General features: G+C 41.4%; 1 protein-coding gene across 4 annotated transcripts in view; it reads left to right on the top strand.

The window, feature by feature from the left end:
* SORCS1 (sortilin related VPS10 domain containing receptor 1) overlaps positions 1–27,169 on the top strand; it is a gene marked incomplete at both ends in the record, with an annotated part of 558,785 nt that overhangs the window by 428,994 nt on the left and 102,622 nt on the right. For all 4 annotated transcript variants that reach the window (XM_082674065.1, XM_082674064.1, XM_082674066.1 and 1 more), the window contains 8 exons: positions 244–423; positions 10,652–10,798; positions 18,531–18,633; positions 18,899–18,975; positions 20,848–20,939; positions 22,218–22,325; positions 24,000–24,117; positions 25,626–25,756. In XM_082674065.1, the coding sequence (XP_082530191.1) occupies positions 244–423; positions 10,652–10,798; positions 18,531–18,633; positions 18,899–18,975; positions 20,848–20,939; positions 22,218–22,325; positions 24,000–24,117; positions 25,626–25,756 (956 nt within the window). The remainder of the gene's footprint in view (positions 1–243; positions 424–10,651; positions 10,799–18,530; positions 18,634–18,898; positions 18,976–20,847; positions 20,940–22,217; positions 22,326–23,999; positions 24,118–25,625; positions 25,757–27,169) is intronic.

The raw sequence follows: 27,169 nt of genomic DNA, 5'->3' as shown, positions 1-27,169 counted from the left end.
TACCAAGCATCTCCCTGTCCTATTTTCTGATGACCTTACTGCCTAACCTCATGAATGACAAAGGAAATATGTGACCAACACTTAACTATTACGTCACAAATATGCTATAGGAAAATCTCTGTCCTCCCTCACAGTACCTATGAGCCTATTCTGGTATTCTTCATCAGACTCCACTCTGTGGACGCGTGCCAGGTGCACTTATAAAACTCTTTTTCCTGTTTCCTTCCCTGCGTCTTTCCTCAGGACATGCATGTCATCAGCACTGATGAGAACCAAGTGTTCGCAGCGGTCCAAGAATGGAACCAAAACGACACATACAACCTTTACATCTCAGACACCCGTGGTGTCTACTTCACTCTGGCCTTGGAGAATGTCCAGAGCAGCAGAGGCCCTGAGGGCAACGTCATGATCGACCTCTATGAGGTATGTCACGAGGCACGTGTGGTCCTGAGCCACTGCAGCGCTGGGACTGGCAGTTGAAGTCCGCAAGTTGGCCGTTTCCTCGATCATTTTAATAACTAGTTCCTTATGTGGCCTCATTCCATGGGGGAGAGGGAGGCGGGGTTGCAGAACATTTTTATTGGTTAATTTGCAATCCACAAAACAGCTCTGGGAGGGATTCTTTTTTTTTTTAATTTTAAAAAATTTTTTTAAATTTTTTATTTTTTAACATCTTTATTGGAGTATAATTGCTTTACAGTGGTGTGTTAGTTTCTGCTGTATAACAAAGTGAATCAGTTATACATATACATATGTTCCTATATCTCTTCCCTCTTGCGTCTCCCTCCCTCCCACCCTCCCTATCCCACCCCTCTAGGTGGTCACAAGGCACTGAGCTGAGCTGATCTCCCTGTGCTATGCGGCTGCTTCCCACTAGCTATCAGTTTTACATTTGGTAGTGTATATACGTCCATGCCACTCTCTCACTTTGTCCCAGCTTACCTTTCCCCATCCCCATAAAACAAATACCGCATGCTAACACATATATATGGAATCTAAGAAAAAAAAAAAAGGTCATGAAGAACCTAGGGGTAAGATGGGAATAAAGACACAGACCTACTAGAGAATGGGAGGGATTCTTTGTTGACCAAGTCCACAGGCCATGAAGCCCCAGAGGGCTTGGAAAGTATCTTGGGAAGCAGTCAAACAATTAAAGGGTTTGAATAAGAGTGAGCCTAGTGTGAAATTTGAAAATACTCTTGAGGGGCTAATAGGGTGTCAGGGGTGGAGCAAAGAGGCGATGGCAGTACTCCCTTACATCTCTCTGAAGAAAGAACTAAGAGGATGTCTTTGCATTGCATCAGAAGACACTCCCTTGTCAAATTCTTTTCCCATTTAGGTCATTACAGAATACTGAGAGAGTTCCCTGTGCTATACAGTAGGTCCTCGTTGGTTATCCATTTTAAAGATAGCCGTTTGCACATGTCAATCCCAAACTCCCAATCTATCCCTCTTATATGTATAACTGAATCACTTTGCTGTACAGCTGAAATTAACATAACATTGTTAATCAACTATACTCCAATATAAAATAAAATTTAAAAAAATGATTACAGCCAAATACTGAAAAAAAAAAAAAAAGACACTCCCTTGTACTTGACGACCTTTCTGACGTGTGAGCTAAGATCAATACGTCTTTCTTTTCCTAAAGAGGGGTGAAGAGGAGAAACAAAAAGCAGAGTTTACTAGATTTCCCTAAGGGAACTCTGACCCTTTGTTTCTCAGAATGACCAGCTTCAAAATAAAATCATATGTTGGATCAGTTAGCTTTTATGACAAACACCAACACTTTAACGGCCATTTAAAGCACAGTCAGGTGAAAAGAAAGCTGCTATCTGGGGATGGATTTTAGCCATTTGTCAGTCTTGTGCTATGAAGGATTTATAATAGGATATAATGAGCCATTATGAAACATATTCAGAATTTGGGAAGTGCAATCATACACATATTCGATCTGAAAAAGAATTATAAAACTTATTCAAATACGTTCAGTCATAATGATGTCATCATTTGGTGAAGGATAAGTTCAGAGAGTAGAGGTTGTTTGTGTAATGAGAAGTAAGGGAATCATATCCAGTATGTCAAAGAAAGAAACCAATTTCACTTAAGAAATTTAAACCTATTATTAGAATTCCTTTTAATGCTATCTATATACCTTCATCTTTAGGAGTTCTTGGGAATTTTCTTCTAGTATCTAAACTTCTCTGTGTGTATAAAGGCATGTTAACAAACTATATGCCCATTTCGGAGCTCAAGTATTTGTGATGGAAATTATGGTAGACTAGCATAGGACGTACTTTTTGTGTATATATTTAGAAAAATACCCTGCAAATTTTTTATACATTCACAAGTTTCTTCCACTTCATTTCCTGCCCATGTTCCAGATAAATATAGTATCATATATCTCAGCCTCAAACTGAACATATATTCTGGAAAACATTTACATATTCTGGTGATTTACCTTCAAATTCATGTAGGGTAAAATTCTGATTTAGGGTGTAAATTTTAGAGTCAGGCTGGCTGGGTTTAAATCCTGGCCATGCCACGTGTATATATTCTTGAGATAAATCCAACAACTTCTGAGCCTCAGTTTTCTTGTTTAAAACAAGAGAATAAACATGGTACCTCCTTGATAGGATTTCTCTGAAGATGAAATAAGCTAATCTTCTTAAAGTACCATGAGCAGTGCCTGAAATACAATACTCAACAAATTATAGATAGTATAATTGATATTATGTTCCAGTGAGTTTAAGCCCCAGAACAATGTTCTGGTCTTAAAATCTACCCACATTGTTTAAATGTCCAAAGTATTTCCACCATTTTGGATCTCTGCTTCTTTCCATATTGTAATTAGCAGGGCCATATGACATCCTTTATCACCAAAGCTGTCTTCTTATAAACAAATGTAAATTGCAACATTTCTTTCCTCTTTTGTAAATGTGTTATAAACATTTAAACTTTACGCGTGTTTTTTTGAAATACCATATGTTTTCTTGCCTTGTTCCAGCATTTACAGTGGAAATATCTTGCTCTGAGAGTATGAAGTCTAATCAGCTGTCCCACATTAATCATCCAGTTTGCTTCCCTGGTCTCGGCTCTGTCCCTGCTCTCCTGAAAACATTTGATTTTCAGGTTGCATTTTTCCTTCCTGATTATCTTCTCCCCTCTTTTCAAGTCAGTGTGGAATAATTTCTCTGGATAATTTTTTTTTCTGCCAAAATAGAGACCATTTAAATTAGTCCCTTGATTATGGAAAAGATGACAAATTTGAACAAGAATGACTTTGTCATTTCCTGTTATTTGCAACTGTTTTCATGAATGGTTTTCTGAAATCAAAAATAGCTAACAGGTAGGGAGTGAGAAGAGGACATAGAATGACCTCTGGACACGACAAACCATTTTTTGGTAATCTTTATGTTTTCCCTTTGTGTGTCTCTTGAGGTTGACTATCTGTTGGGAAACTGCTGGCTCTTATTATCATCACTTTGAACAGCGGTGTAACTACATTATGTAAAGGTGTCCTGCATCCTGGGGCCGGGGAAGAAGAGTCTTTGTTTTATTAGCCTGGCAGTTCACAGCAACTTGAATTGAAATTGATGTGATCAGAATGGCAGTGCCATATCTGCTGATTACCTAGGTAGAAAGAATATTGGCTGACACAGAACCTGGCACAAATGTTCCTTAAATCTGATTGTTCTGCTTAGCAGGAAGCTGAAAGCCATCCAGCCTGAATTTCCCAGTAGAATTGCAATGAATGATGAGTGGTTAGAGATAAATGAAAAGTAAGAAAATCTATAGATGAATTAATAAGGAGGAGAGATGAGCAATACGCAAGGTGAGGGTGACAGAGTATACACAGAGTTCACATCTGCTCACATGTGGGGGTGACTGAGAAGGATGGCATTTATCCTTTGCTTCTACATGCCAACTGCCTGCTGTTCTTATGTGCTCTTTGTACTGTGTTAGCAGAGGCGAACCGTGTAATGTGTGACTGAATGAGTCTGTGTATCGAGCATGTGTATTGTTGGTGAGTCTTTGTGGGAAATGCAGAGGGAGACACAGTTCTCATTAAAATCAATCATCTCATTCACTCACTCCTTGCAACCTTACGACAAATGTGGTTCTCTCTACGTTAGAACTGTATGTGTCTATGTGATGAGGTAGGGAAATGTTGGGGACAAAGTGTTGGAGGCCCATCTTACATGATTTAGTTATCGAATTACCAGAATTTCCCCTCAGTGTGAGTTGACCATTGGCCATGGACCCCATTCAAAAGAGTCGAGACACGTGAGCCAGGAAAGTAGGCTGCAGAGAAAAAAATGCTAGAGAGTGATTTTTGTTGCTGCAAGATCATACTAAGTAGATGATATTTGGGGTACCATTATGTGCCAGGCACTTTATAAAGAACCTTTCATAATTATCTCATTCAGTCTGTATGTTCACTTTATGACACAGGGACTATAATCACACCCATTTATAGGAAAATGGAGTCAGAGAGAATGCGATCATTTTTATAAGATTACAGAGCTAGTAAGTGGCAGAATTAGGATCTGAACCCTAATATGCAAACTCTTAGGTAGAAACCATTACGTGTGTCCAGAGAGATCAGTATTTAGGCTTGTATTTGATTGTGGCCGAGTAATAACCCTAAGATAGAAGCACACTAAAGAGCGGGATAAATAGTATTAGACTTGACCTAGCTATAGAGGAAACCAGACCGGAAGAAGAAAATGGTCTGAGGAAAAGCCGGCATAAACAGGATCAGCAGATGATCGCTGTGGACCTCTTCGCCATCTTCTGAACCAAGTCCTGAGCCTGCAGTTATAGGTGAATTCAGGCCGTGTTATCCTGTGGCTCCCAATTTTGTCTGGTGGATATATTTGCGCAAGAGAATCCTAGAAATGAGTGTCCCCAAATTCTGTCATTCCTGAATAGCATAAATTCTCCAGTGGCACCACGTGGGATGGGTCACAGAAGACAGCGTGCCTGATGGTGGCCGGAGCAAAAGAGATGTGCTGAGAGTGTCTGAGATGTGTGATTCCTAGTGTATTCCTCTGGTGTGGTGATGAGAGTGGATCTGACAGCTTTGGACAATATCCTCCCTCCTCTTGGAAGGAGGTATCAATTAATGATGATGAAGAGCCCTTTGGCTTAATGGACAACGACAGTTCACCCCAGCCAAGCGAAAGGGTTGTGTTGGGAATGAAGTCACCTGGCTGACAAATTCAGAAGGCACAGAATGTATGAGTGAGGCACAGTGAGCTGCATGAAAGACGCCACCAATGACTGATGCATGTTCTGTTACACACATAATGTCTTCTGTGCATTATGAATACCTTCTCTTTAAGAGAGAAGGCTCCATAGTTCTGATGACATAGCTTACACCTTGATTCCTGGGAAAAGACTACCTCTTACAGTCCAGCTTAAGAGATAGGGAGGAAAAATGCTCTCCCACCCAGGACATAGTTATTACAGGACATAGAATATACCATCTAATTATTCAAGGCTACTCTTTCCCTGGGTAGGTGAGGCTGCCTGACCAAGGCCACAGGGAAGGAAAGAACACTTAGACCTTTTTGGCAATGGGTTCCCTGATGTCAGAGGCACTCCTGACCCCTGATGAGTATGTATCTCTCCTGGCTGGGATCCTCTCTTTAGAACAGAAAAATATCCTATCTCTAAAGCCCAAAGAAATCATCGTGGTGAACATGTTCTCTTTCTTGCCATTGTTGTTGATTCATATTTTTATTCTCTTCAAATTTTGACACTTCAGATTTGTAATTAAAGTCTGAGACAGAGAGGGTGGGAGGCATCAGCTCCCAATCAGCATCGGAGGCAGAAATAAGCAAAAACCCCTGTGTAAGATCTTCCCAGCTTAACCTCTGTGCAGAACATATGGAAGATCAGGACTGGAGAGTACCCTCTAGAGGTGAATATTAAAAAACAAAGAAGATATCTGGGGTTCATTCTTTAAATCACCAAAGAAATCCAAGTCTCAGCACCTAGCACATTCTGACTCTTAAAAAAAAACCCTGCTGCATGACTGTAAAGTTACTTAGACATTCTAGGTGCTGTATTTCCAGTGCTTAGAACGCATGATAAGTGATAGATATTCAAAAAATATTAATTGAACAACTATTGAGTACATGTACTAAAGAATGAATGAAAGGCAACTTCCTATAATGTCCATATATGATATTTCTCTCAGGAAGCTCTAGGATGAGAAAGAAGTTTGAAGAACTAGTACTGCCAAAGGGTTAAGTGCTTGGGCTCTGAGATAGACAGACTGGTGTGGAGTCCATTGCTAAGGTTCTCCAGGGAATGACCTTAGGCAAGGGACTGACGCCATCCAGACTTTGGTTCTTGCATGTGTGAAATGAGGATGTATCGAGTCTACCACTTAGATTGATGTGCTTAGGCTTGCAAAGCCTTTCATGTAGTGTCTGACATTTCTTAAATACTCAGTAAGTTTGGGGCACTATTGTTGTTCGGTCTTCTAATGCAGAATTCTACCTATTTCATTAAAAACGAAGAAAAAGGACTTCTTGTACAAAGTGACTTTTCAGTTATTAATTTTAATGAGGGAATATGGTGGGTTGAATGATAAATCAAAAGTTATACTCAAGTGGGAGACAGTGATGTGAGAGATGACAAGAGAATCTATGAAGAATTAACATGTGGTAAGGAGTGTTAGGAGTGCAAGAGACATTTCCAGGAAGACTGATGCCCTCGAGAAGCTTACCTGGTTGTTGAGAGCAAAGATGTAGGTACCATCTATACAAATTGGAGGACAGAGAAGAAGAGCTGGGGACAGTCAGGATGAAAAAGAGGTCCTGGTTTCTGGAGAAAGGCTTACTGAGCTGGGCCTTGAAGGATAGATAGGGAGAGGCATGTTGGGATGCTGTCTAAGAGAGTGGGAAACATGATCAAAGAAAGTAAGAGGAGAGAAGGGAAGGTAGCATTTTGAGGCTGTCACCCTGGGGAATGGTCAATGTACTGTTGTACTTTATGTTGGCTTGAGGTTTGAGCTGTAACACTTCATATTTTAAAATCTAATCAAAATGTTATTTTGGCTTATATGATATTAGAGAATAAGAAATAATTACTAATACCTTTGAAACTTCTGGTATCAAATTCCCCTGTATGAGAGGCAAAGAAAGAAAAGTGGCTTCTTAACACACTCGGCATCTTTGTGCAGAATTCAGAAAGGTAGAAAAGCTAATAACAGCTCTTTCCCTGAAGGGAGACAAACTCCCAACAGTGAGATGTATCATCCTCATAGGAATATGTTCCTTAGAACTCTGTGTCTATGTGAAGGCATGTCTTCCAGTAGGAATAGTAGTTTTCCTCCCACCCCCCACCCCATCCCACCATGGTCCCACCGGAGTCTACATGCTGTGGATGCAGAAGGAGGTTGTCTGGCAACAGAAACATGTCCCTCATCCTCAGCAGAAGCCCAGACCTTACACACACACACACACACACACACACACACACACACATTAATATACATATGCATACATGTACACACAAGTACACACACATTCCACATTTTGGGCACTAATACTGCTCCCTTGGTATGCAAAGTTCTACAGTAAGAGGGTAGAGGTTCTAGAGACATATGATGAGACCTCACAATAGGCAAGCACCGAGACACATAGATAGACTTCTCAGGCTCAGGGAGAAGGAACCTTGAATGGCACAAAGCCCTAAGAGCAAGCAGGGGTGACCATCTTTGCAGACCAGGCCAAAGAAGCCAAAACAAATAAGTAATAGATAGATAGATAGATAGATAGATAGATAGATAGATAGATAGATAGGTAGACAGACACCTCAAGTGGGATTTTCACAGGTTAAGTGCCTTGACAACAAGAGGAAAATAAGAAGACACTCTCTAGGTCTGTACCCTATTGTGACACATTCCCTCAGCTTTGCCAAGTTTCTATTCCTCAAGATAGACCTGAAGCCCAGGCTGCCAGCGATGAATTACAAAGCACAGGCTGTCTGCTCAAGTTGCATTTGATAATGCCATGCAGTCGGGGGCCAATAAATTCACCGCTTCTGCAGATCAAATGCACCAGCTTCCTTTTTTTAAAAAAAAATAAATTTATTTATTTATTTTTGGTTGAGTTGGGTCTTCATTGCTGCGTGTGGGCTTTCTCTAGTTGCGGCGAGCGGGGGCTACTCTTCGTTGCAGTGCACAGTTTTCTCACTGCGGTGGCTTCTCTTGTTGTGGAGCACAGACTGTAGGCACGCCGGCTTCAGTAGTTGTGGCACGTGGGCTTCACTAGTTGTGGCATGAGGGCTCAGTAGTTGTGGCTCGTGGACTCTAGAGCGCAGGCTCAGTAGTTGTGGCACATGGGCTTAGTTGCTTCGCAGCTTGTGGGATCTTCCCGGACCAGGGATCGAACCCGTGTTCCCTGCATTGGCAGGTGGATTCTTAACCACTGTGCCACCAGGGAAGTCCCAAATGCACCAGCTCCTAAACACGCACAGCCCTGCTCTGACACCCGTGCCAAAAGAGAGACAGGGCAGGGAGGGAAATGGGGAAGGGAACTACCGGGATGGGTAATATTTTTATCCATTCTCTACGTCTTGTAAACTTCTAGAGTGTTGCATGGTTATGACAGTGTCATTTCTCTTGTTTGGGACTGCTGTGGAGGGAAGACAGGTATGACTGCAGGAAAATTCTGATTTATGAAATTGAATCTTTAAAGAATTGGCAGTTTAGTCATTTAAATATGTAACAGCCTCTCGAACATATGCGAAACCAGCATGAGCTTCCCTGGTACGTAGTCCTTATGGAGCTGAAATAGTGAATAACTATCAATAAATATTATTTGTAATTAACATATCGTTATTGGGAGGTAGAGTACTTCTGGAAATTTACATCTTCCACATTCACGGGGGATCCGCAATGCATAAGAAAGTGTTCTGGCTACTGTTACTGGCCCCAAATGAGGCTTGTTTTCCTAAGTAGTTCACAGTATTCCGCCCAGAAACTCGTTTATACCATTTATTTGCTTAACAGATTTGTTGTTCCAAAGGAGTACAAAGTTGGCTCAACTCTAAATGATCCCAGATGCCAAAACAGCAGGTACAAACTAATGAGGTTTGTGTCAAAAGCAAAGGCAAAATGTGCATGTTTTGTTGATCGAAGCCCAGCCTCTTTGAATTGACAGTCAGAGCTGTATTTGTTGAAAGAATGTTGGAAGTTCAACAGATTTGGGTGTGAACTCCAACTCTCTGTTATCTTAAGCAATTAAAATTTCCTTATGCCTTGGTTTCCTCATCTATAGAATCGGGATAATAGCTGTTATGCAGGTTTATAGTGAATATTGGAGGTTTTGCATATAAAATACTAGGTATAGTGGTTCATATGTGACAAGGACTGATACCATGGTTTCATCCTTCTGCTTAAAAATTTTCATATTATAATATAAAGGGGCTGAGTTAAGTTAAATGGGTTCAAATATGCTTGCTAGCTTATTCACTTACTCCGCCTGTGCTCCAGAAAGACACTTAATCTAAGTTTCCGTTCCCTCATCCTCAAATGAGGCTGATGGTAAGTATATCTCCTGGCTTTTGTGAGCATTAAATAGGATAACCTTTGCATAGTGTTGAAATGCACTTGTCAACACATTTCAGACCCTTTTTTCACTGCCCTCAAGTTTTCCTGGGTTGTCATAATTTCAAGCAGAGACAAATATATTTAAATGTGTTTCTTAAGTTCTAAAACGCATGAAAAACATGACACAATTAATGATTTGCTACTGCACAGTTTGGCAACTTCTCAATTGTTACCTCTTTCCTAAGGTATAAACAAGAGAGAAGGCAATCATATTTTCAGAGCCAAATAATTAATAAGGACTGTTTATAGTAGGAACAATAGTGTTACAGAAGTGGAGGAGGGATTATTTGACAATTCAGGGAAACCACTGCTTCTTTAAGTTTAAAAGCTGTTCTCTTTTGCTCAATGTATTTTGGTAGCTTAATAGAGAGATCTTTTACAGAAAAAGAAGAGTAACAGTAATTGGATCCTGAGTTTTAACTGACCTCTTTTAATTGCCCAAGGCTGTAGATAGTGCAGTGATTTAGTCATTAAGGGCAGGGGCTGTGAAGCCACAGAGCTCTGGGTTAAAATCTCTGATGCACCACTTACTATCTGTATAACATTAGGCATTGTGACCTTGGGCAAGTCACTTTACCTGAGTGAGCCTTAGTTTCCTCATTTGTGAAACAGAGTAAGTGAGACTTATCCAGAAGGACCATTATAAGAATTAAGTGAGATAGAGTATTTAAGACTATGAGTGCTATGCCTAAAATAAAAGTAACCCCTATTTATTTATCATTTGTCAAACAGAACCAACAGCATTAGAGTTTATCTGTAGGCAACAGTAAGCTACTACCAACCTACCTTAGGGGAGATAAGAAGCCTCTATCAAATTTGCATTAAGACCCTCATACCACAAGGGGCACGGGTCTGTTGTCTTCTGTCCCAGGGGGTCATTATACACAAGCATGACCCTCACCCTCTTTCCTCCAAGACAAGTGCTCACAGCTGAATTTGACAGTCTTTTTTTTTTTTAAGTAAAACAAATAGATTTCTTCTTAAATTGATGTATTTTTCAGCCATGTCGATTTTTCCCAGGTAGCAGGGATAAAGGGAATGTTCTTGGCTAACAAGAAGATTGACAACCAAGTGAAGACTTTCATCACGTACAACAAAGGCAGAGACTGGCATTTGCTGCAGGCCCCGGACACGGACCTAAGGGGGGACCCTGTGCACTGCTTGCTGGTGAGTCTCCGTATTGGGGCAAAATGTCCCACACGGTGAGGGCTGGAGATGGAGGTTCAACAAGCAGAGGAACATATTTCCAGGGCTTCTTGCTCAGCTGATGAACAGAAGGGGACAGGGAAGGGTGTGAAGGCAGTGTGTAGAAAAGAAGCATAGCTCTGCCTCTTGTGATTGGACCAAAGTGATAAGAGAACATGAGTAAGTTTCTTGCTCATTTTAAAGATGTTCAGTTGATGCCCAATTTCTGATGAGAACCTCATATTGTAGTTTAAGGGAGAGTAGGATAGTTTCCATCTATGGTGGGGAAACGTACCCTTACTTTCCTGGGAATAACCTGTTTTGGATCTAATGGTACATAAATTTAGCTGTAGAATTGATGAACTGAATGCAGAATTGTGTAGGTGTATTTTCCAGTGGAGATGTTTATTCATATTTTCAGAGGAATTTATGCCTCAAACCAAGGTAAGAACCACTGATTTAAATCCTTAATCAGTGCTCTTTATAATATGTTCCATTCATTTATGTCATTGTATCAAGTTGGTGTTAGTAAATAATGGCCCGTGGGGCAAATCTGGCTCACTGCTTGTTTCTTTAAATAAAGTTTTATTGGAATGTAGTCATGCTTATTCATTTATATATTGTCTATGGCTGCTTTTGCTCTACAATGGCAGACTTGAGTAGTCATGACAGAAACTGTACGGTCCACCAATAAGATATTTATTATCTGGCCCTTAAAAACAAAAGTTTGTTGACCCCTGCTTTGAAGTATGGCTTTTTAAAAATTGTCTAACATTTGGGCAATAGGTAGATCAGATCAATGTATTTGTGTATTTGATTATATGATGGTATCCAAGAGAGGGATCAAAAATGGGTCTTGCCTTCAAGGAGTTTGCTGTCTACCTGAGGGGGAATAGATTAATGAGTGAAAGATTATAAGGTCACATCTCACTCCTCTTAGTAGTTCTGGGGCCTGCCCTGTACTTGACACATGAATAGTTACGAGTGAATGAAGAAGGAGGGGAAGAAGAGATTACTTGTAAAACAAAGCATCATTAAATGCTAATTTCTAGAAAACAATTCCAAAGTTGTATTTAAATGCCTGAAAAGGAGAGACCAGTCTGTAAAGCTAAAGGAGACACCTCTTAGTTTTAGTAAGAAGGGCTTGATTTATATCAATATTCCCACCCGTCATACAATCTCAACTTTAATGTTTTGCACACTCAGCGTGCTTCCTTCTGTCCCATGAAATCTGAGCAGTCACTCTGCAGGTGCATCTCCTACAGCTGTAGGCGGGTCACCCTCCCAGTCGAGAAGATGCCAGCAGCCATAGCTTGACCTTATTAGTTGCAGAGGATATCGCAGTTGTCACCACGCATCAGGGGAAGCAGTTTGAAATTCAGCCTCCCACTCAGCTTCTATCCTTATTACTGGCAACTTACGGAGGTGGAGTGTGGGGGAAAGCCATTTGTTAGAGTAAGTACACAAATCCAGTTGCAGAGTAAGTAAATGTAACAGTCACTTACTGAATGCCTACTCTATACACGACATGCTTCAGTAGCCTTTTAAAGACATGCCCACCTTCCTCCTTCAGCAGTTCCACACTGGAGCAATGTGGTATTTGAGCCAAAGATGCACGAGATGCACCAGTGTCTTAACGTGGTCCTCCATCCCATCACGTGTTTTGGTGATTGAACGTCCATGAGCGAGAATTGACCATATCACCTGAAGAGGCTTTCCTGGGTGCTCTGGCATCATAAATAGACCATTAGAAATGCCTCTTACACAGAGCACTTTGGGAGGTGTTCTTGGCTCCACCCCCAGCCCAGCGTTAGGAAGTCTTGCTGCTGTGCCTCTGAATTATAAGTGCAGTATCAGCTCACATCCCCATCTCGGCTGGGACCATCCTAATATAAGCCACCATCATTCTTCCCTTCCCCTTTCCTTCATGGGAACAGTGACAGGCTGTTCCTCCTGTCTCTACCTGGCAATCTCGTCTCTCCATAGCAGCCAATGCAAGCTTTTTTTTAATCCAACTTTACTGAGTTGAAACATGCATACCTAAAAAGTACGCATTTTTAAGAGTTCAGTGATAAATCTTGACAAATGTATAGACCCGTTACCACAGTCAAGACAGAACATTTTCATCATCTAAAACATTGCTTTGTGCCTCTCCACAGGCACTATCCACACCCTTGGCCCCTAGACAGCCTCTGATCTGCTTTCTTTCCTGAGAGATTAGATTGCTCTTTTCTAAAATTTTATGTAAATGGTATCAACCTGAGCTTTAGAAATCAGAGCATGTCCCTCCTACACTTAACCTTCTAATGACTTTCTAATTCAGGTGGAATGAAATTCAGATACTTCACATGGCCTGCAAGATTCCACAAGGTCTGGCCCCTGTCCGTTTCTCCTGCCTGGTCTCCAGACTTTCCTTCCTTCCTTCCGTATAGGCCACAGTGGGGGAGAAGGGCGCACCTTTCCATACCATTAGCTCACCGCCCTCGTTTGTGTCCCAGGCTCTGCATTTGCTGTTATAGCTCTTAAAATGCCCCTCTCCTAGTGTGTTTTTTTCTTGGCATTCAGACCTTTGCTTGATTACCTTCATCTCGGAGAGCTTCCTCGAGCATTCTCTGAAGTTGCACTTGGTCCAGTCTTTTTTATTCGTGACCTTCCTCACTCTCTTAAATCAGCACATGCATTTGGTGACTTGCTTGTCCACCTTCCCCCACGCACTGTGAGCTCCATGAGCATAGGGACTGTGGCTGTCTTTTTGGTCATTCCAAAGAACTAGCTCAAGAATCATACTTGACACATGGTAGGTGCTCAACACATCTATTGTTGAGGGTGTTGTCTTTGAAGCAGACACGCCAGGGATAATAGACGTTTGAGTTTCATATTTGGACTTTAGTGGGAGCCTTTCCTTGCCATTCATAGTCACACTGAAAGATTTGTCATAATATCCACCTTCTGAAGCTCATGGGCATCAGTTGACCCCAAAGTTAACCAGATTAGTAGGTTCGTTAAGATTGAGGAAAGATGAATTAATGAGACATGGATGTATGGTACCCAAGAGTCTTTTGACCTTCCTCCCCCATTAACCCTGTTGTTTAATGTAGTTTTAATCTGAGCTTTAGAAAACAGCAGTAGGGTGAGGAGAGGAAAAATGAAAGAAGGAAGGGGAAACCACAATAATTTTATAAAACTCTGCCAAGGCACACAATAGGAAAGAAAATCTTTGAGCTCCAGGAGACCCAGACTCTTAAAACCTTCCTCAGGCTTGGGAGCTGGTAGCAGAGAGGAGACAAAAAGTGATTTTTAGATTGTGAATACTTGGAAAGTGACAGTGTCACCGAAAGCACAGCCTAGTGATTAGAAAAGAGATTTTTTTTCCAGCAGGGCTATTACAAATGTGGAACAAGTTCAGAATTGCAGCCCCAAATGGAATGTTCCTGGTAAAATGTATTCTATAGAAATAAGACATCCAGGGTAATTTGAGGCTGTATTTTTAGGACTTTTAGAGTGATTGCCTGGAGGGTTCAGCAGGGATTTCTTTCCTCTGAAGACTGCATTGTACAATTAGATGGGGTGTTACAGGCCATGGTCCACCTGACTCCAGAACCTCAGGCTTGGGCTCCCAAGAGGCGAGATGTGAGCTGAGCCTGTGACAAATCCTCAGACCCTGAGGGGAAGCATATTGTTTCATGGAGAGAGGCCGTGACTTCTTCGTGGGTTCATTTAGTAGTTTCCTACTGGAGCTAAGCAGCCAGCTACCCCAGGAGACTCTCGATTCTGCTTCCCCCGCCTTTGTACTGGCTGTGACTCTCCACGTTCTGCTGAATTGGAGCAGTGCTGAATGCCCCATACCCAGCCAACTGGCCCAGAGACCTCCCTCTACTTTGCCATTGACTCCTTACTAAAAATCAAATGGATTCCATGCTCCAACTCAGGATCAGAAACTGCACAAATGTGTGTGTAGGATGTGGATTTGAGGAATACTTTTTGGGAGCCTACCTGCTGCCTTATTTGTGAAAGCTCTAAGCTGGCTTTTCAGTACAGTATTCAGATGAGGAGCCTTCGGGTTAAAGGTACCATGAAGATGAGATGTAAAGCCTATTAATTCAGAGACTAGGGGTAAAGAGGAAGTGAAATGAGAAGCTGGTTGACTCAGATACGGAACGGTGTTTTAGGTTGATTGATTTCATGGCGGGGGAATGTCTTGCATCATTTAGTGCTTCTCCACTGGCCACTCACAGTGCTAGGAAGACAGCAGCTCAGCTCGTTCATGGATCAGTTGAATTCAACAGGCATTTACTGAACACTTGCAAGGGCCAGAAGATTTTGTTGGTTAAAATAAGAAATAAAAGGATAAGGCAGAAGAAAGGTCATTGGAGCCTAGAGGTCCACCATGGGCTTTGAGAGTTTGTGAACTCCCTGAATTTGAATGCAAAGCTCTGTGTGTGTGCTTCCTTTGTGTGCTTTTTCTTGGGAGAGAGTTCTCAATTTGCATCAGATTCTCAAACTCTCTACTTGACCCCGAAAAGATTAAAGACTAAGGATCTAGTTGCTCCGAGTATTGACCAGCTGACGATAATCCCATGCCCCTTGACTATGCGTGAGTCAGGACAGCAGGCAGCTTCCAAACATGTACGCTGGTCCCTCCATTCTTGGGAGGTCAGCTATTAGGTCATGGTGGTTTCAGTGTACAGTTCTGTATGTTTTTAATATAAAAAGTCAAGGGAAATAGAGAAAGATCTTTGGGATAAGCTGTGTTTTAACTCATACTGAATTGGAGATAACTCTGGAAAGATGTTCGGATATTCAGTATATGTTCGCTAATGGGAGAGAAGGCGGCAGGAAGGCAGAGGTGGACAGAGTGCCTCCTGCCTGGGGAAGATGTGCCTAAGAATTGGAGAACCTTGTCTTGTGTTTTCCAGGAGTTTGCTATGGCCTGATAGTCATTATAACAACCCCTGTATTAATCTTCGGTGACTTAATTTTGATAAATGTCTCAAGCTGTTCAAGTATAAAAGTTTAAGTTAAAAAAAGGGAATGTGAATCACTTAACATTGTTTTTCTGTAAACACTGATGTGGACTGTATAACTTCCTTGAAAAAAATGGAAGAAAGGAGAAAAAAAAGCCACAGAATATTTTGCTTGTACCAGTTGGGGGCAATCCAGTACTACAAATGTGAGAGTGGAGAGAAAAGTCCACGAAAAAGATCATTTCTGATGTTGTTGCTACTGCATGAACTGGTGTCTTTTCTTCCCAAATTAATTCATCTCAGGCCTCTTAAAGCCAGAGCAACAGAGCAGCATTGAAATGGCTAATTGAAAATGCCCTCTTTCTCTTGTAATGGCAAGTGGCCTTTATCAAATAGTCCTTGGGTCAGGTGGCAACTTAGGTTCACAGTCTTCCAGACTGCAGGGTGATGAAGTGCGTGGCCAGTGGCTGGCTCAAGACTGCAGCCTGGGTGCTCCCTGGGCCAGGGATGTCCTGCTCTGTTGGGGGGTACAGAAGGCCCTCCACTAAGCCCGTATGTCTAGGTATAATCCCCAAGTAGTGATCACTGCTTTGAATGCCATGGAGATCCTCACATTATTCTGGTGATGTGGTTTATACGTGAGCCCATGTACTTCTGGCATTGTTCTGAGTAAAACGGTAAAGTAAGGTCTTTCGTGTCCTAACTTGAAAGTGTTGCTTGATATTTCAAGTGTTCATTGACTGTCTTTTTTAGATTCTATGTGAGGTTTTACAGAAGATGCAAAGTAGTACTTGATGTTTCCTCTTTATTTGTAGAGTATCTCTCTTAGGGGGATAAAACTGCATACCTCAGATAGATGATCCAGGATTGTATGGTAAAATCAACTGTGGTACATCCGAGAACGAGATCCTGACAGGCCGCAGTTGTCAGGAAAATTTTCATGGAACAATGGTTTGACACCTCTGCTTTATCCTTTCTCAGCATCTGCCTGAGTGTTGGTCAGCACTGCCCTGGGGCCTCTACAACATACAGTACCCGCTCTAGTCTTCCTCTCGGACAAAAGGAAGCCAAGTTTTTGGGTCTGATTGTTTCTTCTTATAGGGGTGGTCTTCTTACTCTTACGGAACATTGTAGAGTAAAAATTCCTTTTTTGAAAGCTTTACATGAAATTTTCATGCAAAACCAATAATTTATTACGATCATCATTCCTTTATTTATTTATTTTTTTTGCGGTATGTGGGCCTCTCACTCTCGTGGCCTCTCCCGTTGCGGACGTGCAGGCTCAGCGGCCATGGCTCACGGGCCCAGCCGCTCCATGGCATATGGGATCTTCCCGGACTGGGACACGAACCCGTGTCCCCTGCATCGGCAGGCGGACTCTCAACCACTGCGCCACCAGGGAAGCCCCGATCATCATTCCTTGAGAGTTTACTCTCTGTGTTGGCAGTGAGGAAAAGACCCTATTATGAGCCACTGTTTTATTTCAGCGGTGTTTTGACTGCTTTTATTCCTGAGTTTCATTTTTAGTTTGTCATTTACTGTGTCCCATATACGTGTAATCGTTGTATCTCTGTAGCGCTCTGAATACCTGCTGGCTGCGACTTACAGAGCCGAATGAAAGTAATAACAGAGATACATTGGTGATTCCAAAAACTCAAGTCTATAAGATTAGAAAATAATCTTCCTGAGAGTTGAAGAGAGATGTGGGTTCAGACACAAACTTGTAGTTTTTGACAACTCAGTACAAGAACTATTTTAAATGAAATTTGTATAAGATTTATTATCCCGTTTTGAAAAACTGTTGCATGTCTTAATCTGAGAAGTTGATTGAGATTTTTACACACAAACAAGTCCCTTAAATTTTTATTTAAGTTGTTATTACTAGTGCATTTTGTCTATAAGAATGACATTTATATCGAATAACACTGGGTCGGTTAATACCCTGACACAGACGCTATGTCGGTTGTCTGGTGGATGTCAGGACAGTTTCACACGTCATACGGCTTCTTCTGTAGAAGTGAGACCAAGGTTTCAAATGTCTAAGAGATGCCAAGTGACTTCTTCAAAGCCCTCCCAGCCTGGCCAAACTTTCTTTCCAATGTCATATATCATTTCTCCTCATTGGTCTTACCTGACTATCTGTTGTATTACAGCTCAATTCTTCTGTTTCTTTTCCTTGTTATTGATCTTCCTTAGGCCTGAAATGTCCTTTATCCTCCTGAACATCTCATGTGCAGTTCATATCCTACCCACCTTTGCCTCAGGCGCCATTTTTTCCTGGAAATTCCCTTCATCCAAAGTTGGACATAGGCTCGTCATCCTCTAGAATTTCATATTTTGTCTGTGCTGATCTCATGGCTATTAAAATATTCTCTTTTGATAATCAATAGAAGGATCTTAAATTATATACTCCTTAGGTGGCAGAGACCAAACTTCAGTCAATGTAACTCTTTCATAAGCTACACCGCGTGTGTTACAGATAAAGTGCTAAAATGTTTGTTGAATGGCCAAATGACAATTCTATCAGTAGATTAGACTTCAAATGAAGGTGCTCTCTCCTTCACCAGCTTGGCAGCTCTTTTATACTTAGTGGCACCAGATATTTGTGGAATGAAAGATGGGTGGATGGATGGGTTCATAGATAGATGGATAGATGGGATGGTTGGATGAATGGCGGGTGCTCTGAATCTGAGCTTTAAACGAACATTTAAATGATGTGCTTTTATGACTCTCATTTCTCCTCTTCTCAGCCCTATTGCTCACTACACCTTCACCTTAAGGTCTCTGAGAATCCCTACACATCAGGGATCATTGCCAGCCGAGACACAGCTCCCAGCATCATAGTGGCTTCAGGTAAGAAGCTTGCCCGGTTTGCTCACGGCTGTAAATTGTATTTATTTTAACAAGTTAGATATCTGAGCTTGGAACTTAATGAGCAAGTTAAAATTTTTTTGAAAGGCACCTAAGCCATTGACCCTGAGGCAAGTATGGTGAAAAACCCTGCTCAGATATAATGTTTGCAGTCTAAATCCATCTCGGGCAAAGCACACTGCCAGCATAGTCCATTGTTAGCTTTTGCAAAAAGTTCCCTTCACTGATGGTGATGTGCTCTCTCCAGGTAACATAGGTTCTGAGCTGTCAGACAGCGACATCAGCATGTTTGTCTCTTCAGATGCAGGGAACACTTGGAGGCAGGTAAGAAAGTATCCTGGGTCTGGTTACTGAAGTTTAAATGTTATAAAAATTCTCCAGCTTGGTTCAATTCTGGGAACTTATTCAGCCACACATAAATCCTAAAGCTTATCAATGTGTTTCTTTTCCTTTTTGTTTTATGAATGTCTTTCAAAATGTTTTGAGCTTAAGCAAACATTTATGAAATTTGATTTCTTTGTTTGATAAAAATGACCCTTTATCCCACCGTATATGTGAGAAAGTTTATAAGTGACAATGAAACCAAATTAGATATGACTGAATTTTTCCCATGAAAGGAAAACTAAAATTCTGGGGAGTTTATTATGTAGGGAACGTGAAGCCTGGAAGAGAGATTATATACCTAACACCAGGTTACCTCCATAAATTCCCCTTGCCTTGAAGTCAGAAACGAGGGGAATGCAGTGATATAGAAATAACCATTACCCAGGTGGTGTTCTGAGATGTTTAAAGCTCATGGGCAAAAGACAGAATAATAACCATCAGGGTGCATATGTTAGGGAAAGTAGAAATGGAATTACTTTCAACCAATGTGTTTAGTTTAAATGCTTCCGCTTTCTTCTGAATGAAAATTAGATACTCCCAGGTTATAAAACAGGCACTTAATGAGGTTTAGGATCATAAAAAGATATGTGCCTAATGCATGGTTGTTACACTTCAATAAATATGTGTTAATAAGCCACTGACCTTTAATTATCATACGGTAACTAGCACCTTAAATTGAAATCTAATGCACAGGTAATCACACAGCAACAAGAACACTCTGCTTTAAATTTTAGATAGAGATATCCATGTTATGGTCTCGTTACCATTTCCTAGCTTCATAGATCTGCGCTGCAATTCACGTGCTTTGAGAAGAGTGGGGCAGGAAAGAAACTTGCTTAAGAAACTCCGGGACTTTTGATCTTGGAGGTATATAGGAGCTATATAATGGACTATTAAGCTTCCTATGGACAATAGTTAGAGAGCCAGGGTGTCTTTTTTTTTTTTTTCCTTCTAACATCCCAAACAAAGCAAAGAAGCCTCTCCTATAGGCCTGGGAAACATCTTGGGTATAAGAAGTAAACAAAGGGGAAACAATGATGTCTATAGTGTAACTAAAGACAAGGCTATACTAACAGTGTGACTGTGAGAAAACAGTACGCGTCTTGTATGGAGAGGACTTAGAAATTGTTTTCAGCCGGTCTCCATTTGACCTCAGATTCATCTCTCCACATATGGGGAGAGACCCAATGACACATGTACCCAAAGATAGATTTCATTTTGATCAGACTTTATGACTACAACTACTTTATGACTACTGTTGAGTTGAACAAGAACATCTGCCCCCTGTAATACCTGGAAACTTTGAAATAATTACATCTGGAAAGGGCACTGTTACGCTGCAAGTCCCAGCGCCGTCAATTACCATCTACAGGGTCTTAGGGAAGTCACCACTTCTCTCTAAACCTTACTTTTCTCGTCTGTAAAAATGATAATGTTGGAATAAAGTATGTCTTATGTTTCTTCCGTCTAAAGATGTTATCCAATATGACAATTACCCAATATTTCAACATCATCATAAATGGGACTCAATAGAACTTACCACAAAAAGATGGGATTATAAATATGAATACATAACTCTTAGTTATTTAAGTTTCTCTTGTGGAGCACAAAAAATCATTTTATGTAACACCAGTGGTACATGGAGCCCACCTTGGGAAACATTGTTCGTAACTTGCATTTTCCCACAGCTTTGGGGGAACCCAGTTCTGTCATGGAGAGAATTTTTTTCCTCAAATGAAGACTAATTCTCTGAACCCTGGGTGTGTGTGGCTGTGGGTGTGTGTCCCTGTTTGTGTGTTTTTCCTCTTCCAGATCTTTGAAGAAGAGCACAGTGTTTTGTATCTGGATCAAGGTGGAGTCCTGGTTGCTATGAAGCATACGTCTCTCCCGATTCGACATCTCTGGTAATGAGTCATGCACCTTGATGGTTCTGCACAGCTAAGACCAGTCTAAGTCAGGCTGTCAGACTGTGATCTTGCTTGTAGTAAATTGTCAAGGTCTGCTAGAATGTAACTTATACCTTTGCTTTACTGCAATAAGAAGGTGGAGGAAAGGAGAGAGAGGGAGAGGGGAAGAGAAAGGGAGCTTGATTCTGCCTTTTAGAGCGGAACCGTATTATGGTTTTCAAATGTGACAGCCCCCTGCCCCCGCCAGTACCTCCAGTACCTTATTCTTTCAGTACAGTCATGGGTAGAATGGTTAGCAAGGATAATCTCTGAATAGCTTAATTTCTTGCAACCAGCTTTCCCAAATAAGGTCTCCTGGAGTTTAATATTTGCATTCACTATGTGCATTCTGCACAGAGATCAGCAGTTCATGACACTTCTGCTCTGATCTCATTTCTCCTGATCCTACTTCCTTAGCTTCCTTTTGGGGGCAGTGATATTCTGCAACTCTCCCTGTAGGTCTTCCACAGATGGATGGACATTCAAGGCTTAACTTCCAGAGGGGTTTCCAATAAACTCTTTCATCTGTGTTTTTGAAAATGGCTTTCTCCACAGGCGGGCTTGTTCAAAGTCAAAGGCTTGATTTTTCCCTCCACTGTTGGTTACTTTGCTGACGAAAGGGAAAGTTGCAGAAATAAGAGAAATAGAGGCTTAGCTTGGGGGAAGACATCCTAGAGAAAGGCAGAGCAAAGGAAACATTCTGTGTGACCATCTGAGTTGCAGAGTTCTCTCTTACTTTCAAGAGTCTGTCCTTCTGCATCAGTTTACTCAGTGAGTCAACCAGGATTTGTAACAATGTAAGAAGGATACCACTAAGGGTTTGATCACATAGAGGGGGCTGGTTCAAGTCCGTCTCAGTGGGTCTCATAATGGCCATTGTTCTCAGAATCACCTGTAAGACTTGCTGCTAAATTGTAACGAGGTTTTGGAGAGGGTCACATTGAGGTCTAAGGCCTAATAAAATATCCAAATTAAAAAAAATCCTATCAAAGACTTATTATCATTCCCGTTTCATGCAGCTCTCCCCTTATTGATGTTATAATACATCTGGGTCCCAAATCACTTGGCTAACTGTATATCTACCTTCTGATGTAATTAAGAACACTTATTCATATAAAAGCCTCACTTTGACAATGCCCCAGGTACTTCTAAAACGTATTCTCCCTGGTTGGTAGTATCCTTTCTTGGAAAGGATTTTTCTTTTGAGATCCGATGACTTATTTTTTCTGTCATTAGGTTAAGTTTTGATGAAGGGAGATCTTGGAGCAAATACAGTTTCACATCTATTCCACTTTTTGTGGATGGAGTTCTGGGTGAGCCTGGGGAAGAGACTCTAATCATGACGTAAGTGGAAACTATGATGTCTTCTAGTCTAAGTATAGAGCCGGAAACATGTTGTTTTTTAGATAAGCCTGTTCACATTGCTACTGTCAGGTTTGAAATTGCTAGCAAAGGCACTACATCTGACTTCATGATTCCACAGCAAAGAGAAAAGAATAATGTGGGCTTCCATTCTCTCGGCTCTTTGCTAGCAATTAGGAGACCCACACTGAGGGCTGGCAGCAAAATGGTACAGCCTATTTCTTCCTCTACCGAGCGAGCTTAGGGAAATTAGAAGTGATTATTTCAAGAGAAAATAAAGCTATCAATTAAAAACTTTAATAATAAACATGCTTGATATACAGAAAATGACAGGCATGTCAGAGTGATTTTCACTTTAAGGCAGAACGCAGAGCTTGGTGAAAACCCCACAAAGCGTGTTATTTTTCCCTGGCTCTTTACCTAACCCAATGGTGAGGCATATTAGGGAAACCACGAGAACAGTCTGTTCTTGGGGAAATTGCATTTATACTCATTCTTGTCTGGAAAGTGATGATCATTAATCTGTGAAAGACTTGATTAATGGCTTGCCTGCCTCTGGGTTTCAAAACATGAGCTTTGAATTTGAAATATGAAACTGTGATTTTTCCTTCTCCTGGAAAATTGGACATGAAAAACAGAGAGGGAAGATTTTAAAGCAGTTGATCCTGTCGGCAGTGAAAAATTTTAAATCAAAGTGAATAGCTGGTACATTTTCTAATTTTTTCTCCCTACTCCTTTTTTTTTAACAATAGAAAAGAGCAACAAAAATTTAATATGCCTAATAGCTACATTTTGCCCACGGTAAACATAGCTGGATTAGCAATTTATTCCATAATTTGTCTTCATTCAGTTTTCATGTTTGCAAGACACAGATGAAAAAAAGTTGATTGAAAAGGCTACTTTGTGGCTTTTATTTATATCGGCAATAGGTGATTAAAACACTTCATTAAATAGCTGAGTCTCTCTGAGTAAGGAGAATAGAATGCACAGAGTAGGAAGTAGTTATAACTCCTCAGCCTTGCTGCCCACTTTCCCTTGGGACTGGTGGGAAGGTAAAATGGCATGGAATCCGTGGGAATGATGTACTCTAGCAAGAGAACCTAGAGGTATAATCTTGGACCGCAAAGAAGGCAGTGTCTATGGTTTTCTCAATTTTTTTTGGTTGTTTTTTATTTTTGGTCAACCATTCTTGTTGTACAATATATAAAAGTGGGCTTTTAAGTCAAACACCCTGGGTTCTGACTCTACCAGTTCTTAGTGATTTGACTTTGGTTTTTGCATGTTAACAAAATTCGTTGAGCCTCAGGTTACCGACAAGTGATGTGGAGCCAATAATAGCAACCCTCCTCAGAAATGTGTGTGGGGATCAAGTGATGTGTAATATCAATATTACAATATCAATATTACAGTATTGATATCAATATCAGCAGAGCGGCTGGGCCCGTGAGCCATGGCCGCTGGGCCTGCGCGTCTGGAGCCTGTGCTCCGCAACGGGAGAGACCACAACAGTGAGAGGCCCGCTTACCGCAAAAAAAAAAAAAAAAAAATGTAATATGCTTAGCGTTGTGCTAACCTCATAGCAAGCATTCAGTAAATGACGTATAACTGTCAGCATTGCTGTTATTGTGATTATTTTTATCGTCATGAACTCTGCAGAGTGTTTGGACACTTCAGCCACCGCTCTGAATGGCAGCTGGTCAAAGTGGACTACAAGTCCATTTTCGATAGACGCTGTGCTGAGGAAGACTACAGACCCTGGCAGCTGCACAGCCAGGTAGGAGGGAGGGAGCTGAGGTTGAGTCCTGGGTGGGAGGCGTGGAGAGTACTGGGGGGAAGCAAGTCATTAAAGTGTAGGAATTGGGGTTCTCTGGGCAAAAATTGTCCATCTGGTGCTTTCTTAATGTGTTTTGTGTGCCACAGCAGTGAACAAACTCAACATTTATAGCTTGTTGTGAAGTGACTTCTGTTTTTATTGTACTAGGATATAATGAGATAAAATTCAAATGTGCTTGGCTAAGACTTACAACTCAAAATGAAATACCAACTCAGCACGGAGATCTAGGCATAATTTATCTGAGCGTGTCATCTGGCTGCAGGGTATGGGGGCAAGGGTGAGGAAAGGCTGTTCAGTTTTATCTGGCAATGCAAACAGTAACATGAAATAACAAAGTTATGCTGCGTGAGTGGTGCCAGTAAAATTCTTCCTCCCCACTGCTATGCTTCCCTGGGATTAGGTAGCACTTCTTGCCTCCTTCCAAGGTACTTGTGATATAAGGATGCAGAATTATTAACAGGAAAACTTCCTTCATCCTGACCCCTCTGCTACCCTGCTCATATCAGAATGCTTGACTGAAAGCATCTCTCCTTCGACTTCCCAAGGCAGAACTCATTCTGCCGGCCTCTCAAAGCACACGATAGAGGCCCTTGCTTGCAAAGCCATCTCCATATTCAGAGCGTGACACATCATATACCGCAAACCTAGACTAAATCATATAATTACATGTAGATGTGTAATGCAGCTGGTTAAAGTGAGTTTGCTCAAGAAAGACAGTGTAGATTAGCTTAGACAGAACTCCGTCTGGTCCTTCAGACACACACACAGAGCTGGGTTTGACGGTGGGAGCTACATCAGCTGGAATCCCCCACTCTCCTCGGAGGCTCAACAATCAAAGGGTCGCTCCTTTACGTGACTGATGTTTCCCCCTCTGGAGTGCACACGCATTGGGATATTCAAAGCTTTTATTTATCTTGTGGAGAAACACTGAATTTAGCGCTCTTGCTTATCTGGTAGATGGATATAAAATCAGTGCTATAAAGTTGTGTGGGCAGAGGCATAATAAATCAAGGCACAATGGACCTCTGTGTTTCTTAGCGATATTCTTCTTTCATGTGCTCATAAATGACCAGATGAATACATTTTTTATTACAGAAGAGTTGAACTTAATTACTACAAAATCTTTTGGCCATACACTGTTGCAGGTTGTCTTAGTTGTCTGTGTGTCCCTCATAGCACTGTACTTAATACCTTGCCAAGTAAAGGTTTGCTGGATACATACAGTTCCGGACTTTCGGACACACCCTCAGTGCTTCTTAGGATTGCCTTTATCATCATGTTCTGTGATAGGGCTCTAGAATCGGAAAGGAAATGCTGTTAGCACAAAGCAGACTGCATATGTCTACATTACACTAAGGTTTGAGACCATCTCCCGGAGCTGTCCTGATGTGGAGTAGGGAAGGTCCAAGCTATGTGCCCGACTGCATGAGATTCTTGTCTCCTTACAGGGGGAAGCATGCATCATGGGAGCGAAAAGGATATATAAGAAGAGAAAATCAGAGCGGAAATGTATGCAAGGGAAATATGCAGGGGCTATGGAGTCTGAACCCTGTGTCTGCACAGAGGCTGATTTTGACTGGTGAGCTTGTACTGTTATCCCATAGAGTCGTCTAGTATTTCAAACCCACGTGGGCCTTAATGAAAGCTTAGATATCAAATAATAGTAACATGCGTAGATCCAAGTGACAAGCCTACATTCATGTGAAATTACCACTTGGGGACATCATGGCTTACTAGCTATGTGCGTGTGTATATGGAAAAACCAGGGGTTTCTTTAGACTTAAGGAGGACTCAGAAGATGGCTGGTAATTATCTTCATATATTTGACAGATCTCAGGACAAAAAGAGAGACTAGATAGACCCTGAGTTTCTTCATACAGCAACACTGAAAACAATAAGTGGATGTTTCAGGGAGCAAACATATTTGTGCTCAAGATAAAAGTCTTTCTAGAATCTAGGGTTCCTGGTAGTGGAACAGTGATCGTGTAGGGCAGTAAATTGTCTATACCTGGATGTTTTCAATCAGTGGTTAGCTGACTATTGCTTGTGACACCCATGGAAGACTTTTCTGAATTCAGCGCAAGAATAGAATCACTAGTATTGCCGTCTGTGGCTTTGTGAACCCAGCGGTAAGAGAGACTTCTTCCTTTACCAGGATTAAGCTAGTTTAAACTGGAAAAGGACTAAGACATTGAGAAGTCAAATATACTCAGAGTGCCACAGTGTTCTTTCTGGAGCATTAGTTAAGCAGAAAGCTAGCTTGTGGGTCCAGTGATGCCCTTGCTTTGTTCTGGTTTTGACATTCAGATGAGGTTGAAATATGAGTGAGGATGAGTAGGTGGTAACTCCCTTGATCATGTCCATCTCACTTTCTGTTCCTTTTTTTCCTTCTTCTTTATAAAATTTATTTATATGCTTTTGGTTTAGAGAAAGCATTTGCTAAATGTGTATATCAGTGTTAAATAATTGGAAGTTGGCCAACGTAAGAACCAAAGACATTCATGTAACAATATTAGCCGCGTAACGATCATCAGTCACGTATCTGATCATCAAAATATCAGTGATTGGGCTGAAATACTGTGTACGTACACATCACGTATCTTAGAAAAAGGAAGTCATCTGTCATGCTACCATGACAGGAGTGTTCTCTAAATCAGTAGTACTGGTAGTCCCGGCAAACTGGCTGCCGGAACTCAGACCGATAACCCAAGGCTGTTCCTCTCCTGTTGGTAAAGAAGGCAAGCCAAGAGTCAGTTCTTTATCTCTCCGGGCTCAGCCAGAGGGAAGGCAGAGCTTCAGTTACATGGGGGCTCACAAGGAATTCTGGGAGGACCTCCCCAGCCCTGACTTCTGTTTCAGTCAGTGTAACATTGTTACAATGACAAAAATATTTTATCTCTGTCCTACCTTTCAGGATTGACATCCTGAAATACATTCACAGGGGAAAGTTCCATGGAGAGTGTGTCATTCATCACATCCCTCTTTCTGAAAC

This window comes from Grampus griseus, assembly GCF_964374135.1.
Source record: "Grampus griseus genome assembly, chromosome: 16".
Classification (NCBI taxonomy): Eukaryota; Metazoa; Chordata; class Mammalia; order Artiodactyla; family Delphinidae; genus Grampus; species Grampus griseus.
This window is presented reverse-complemented; position numbering and strand designations above follow the sequence as displayed.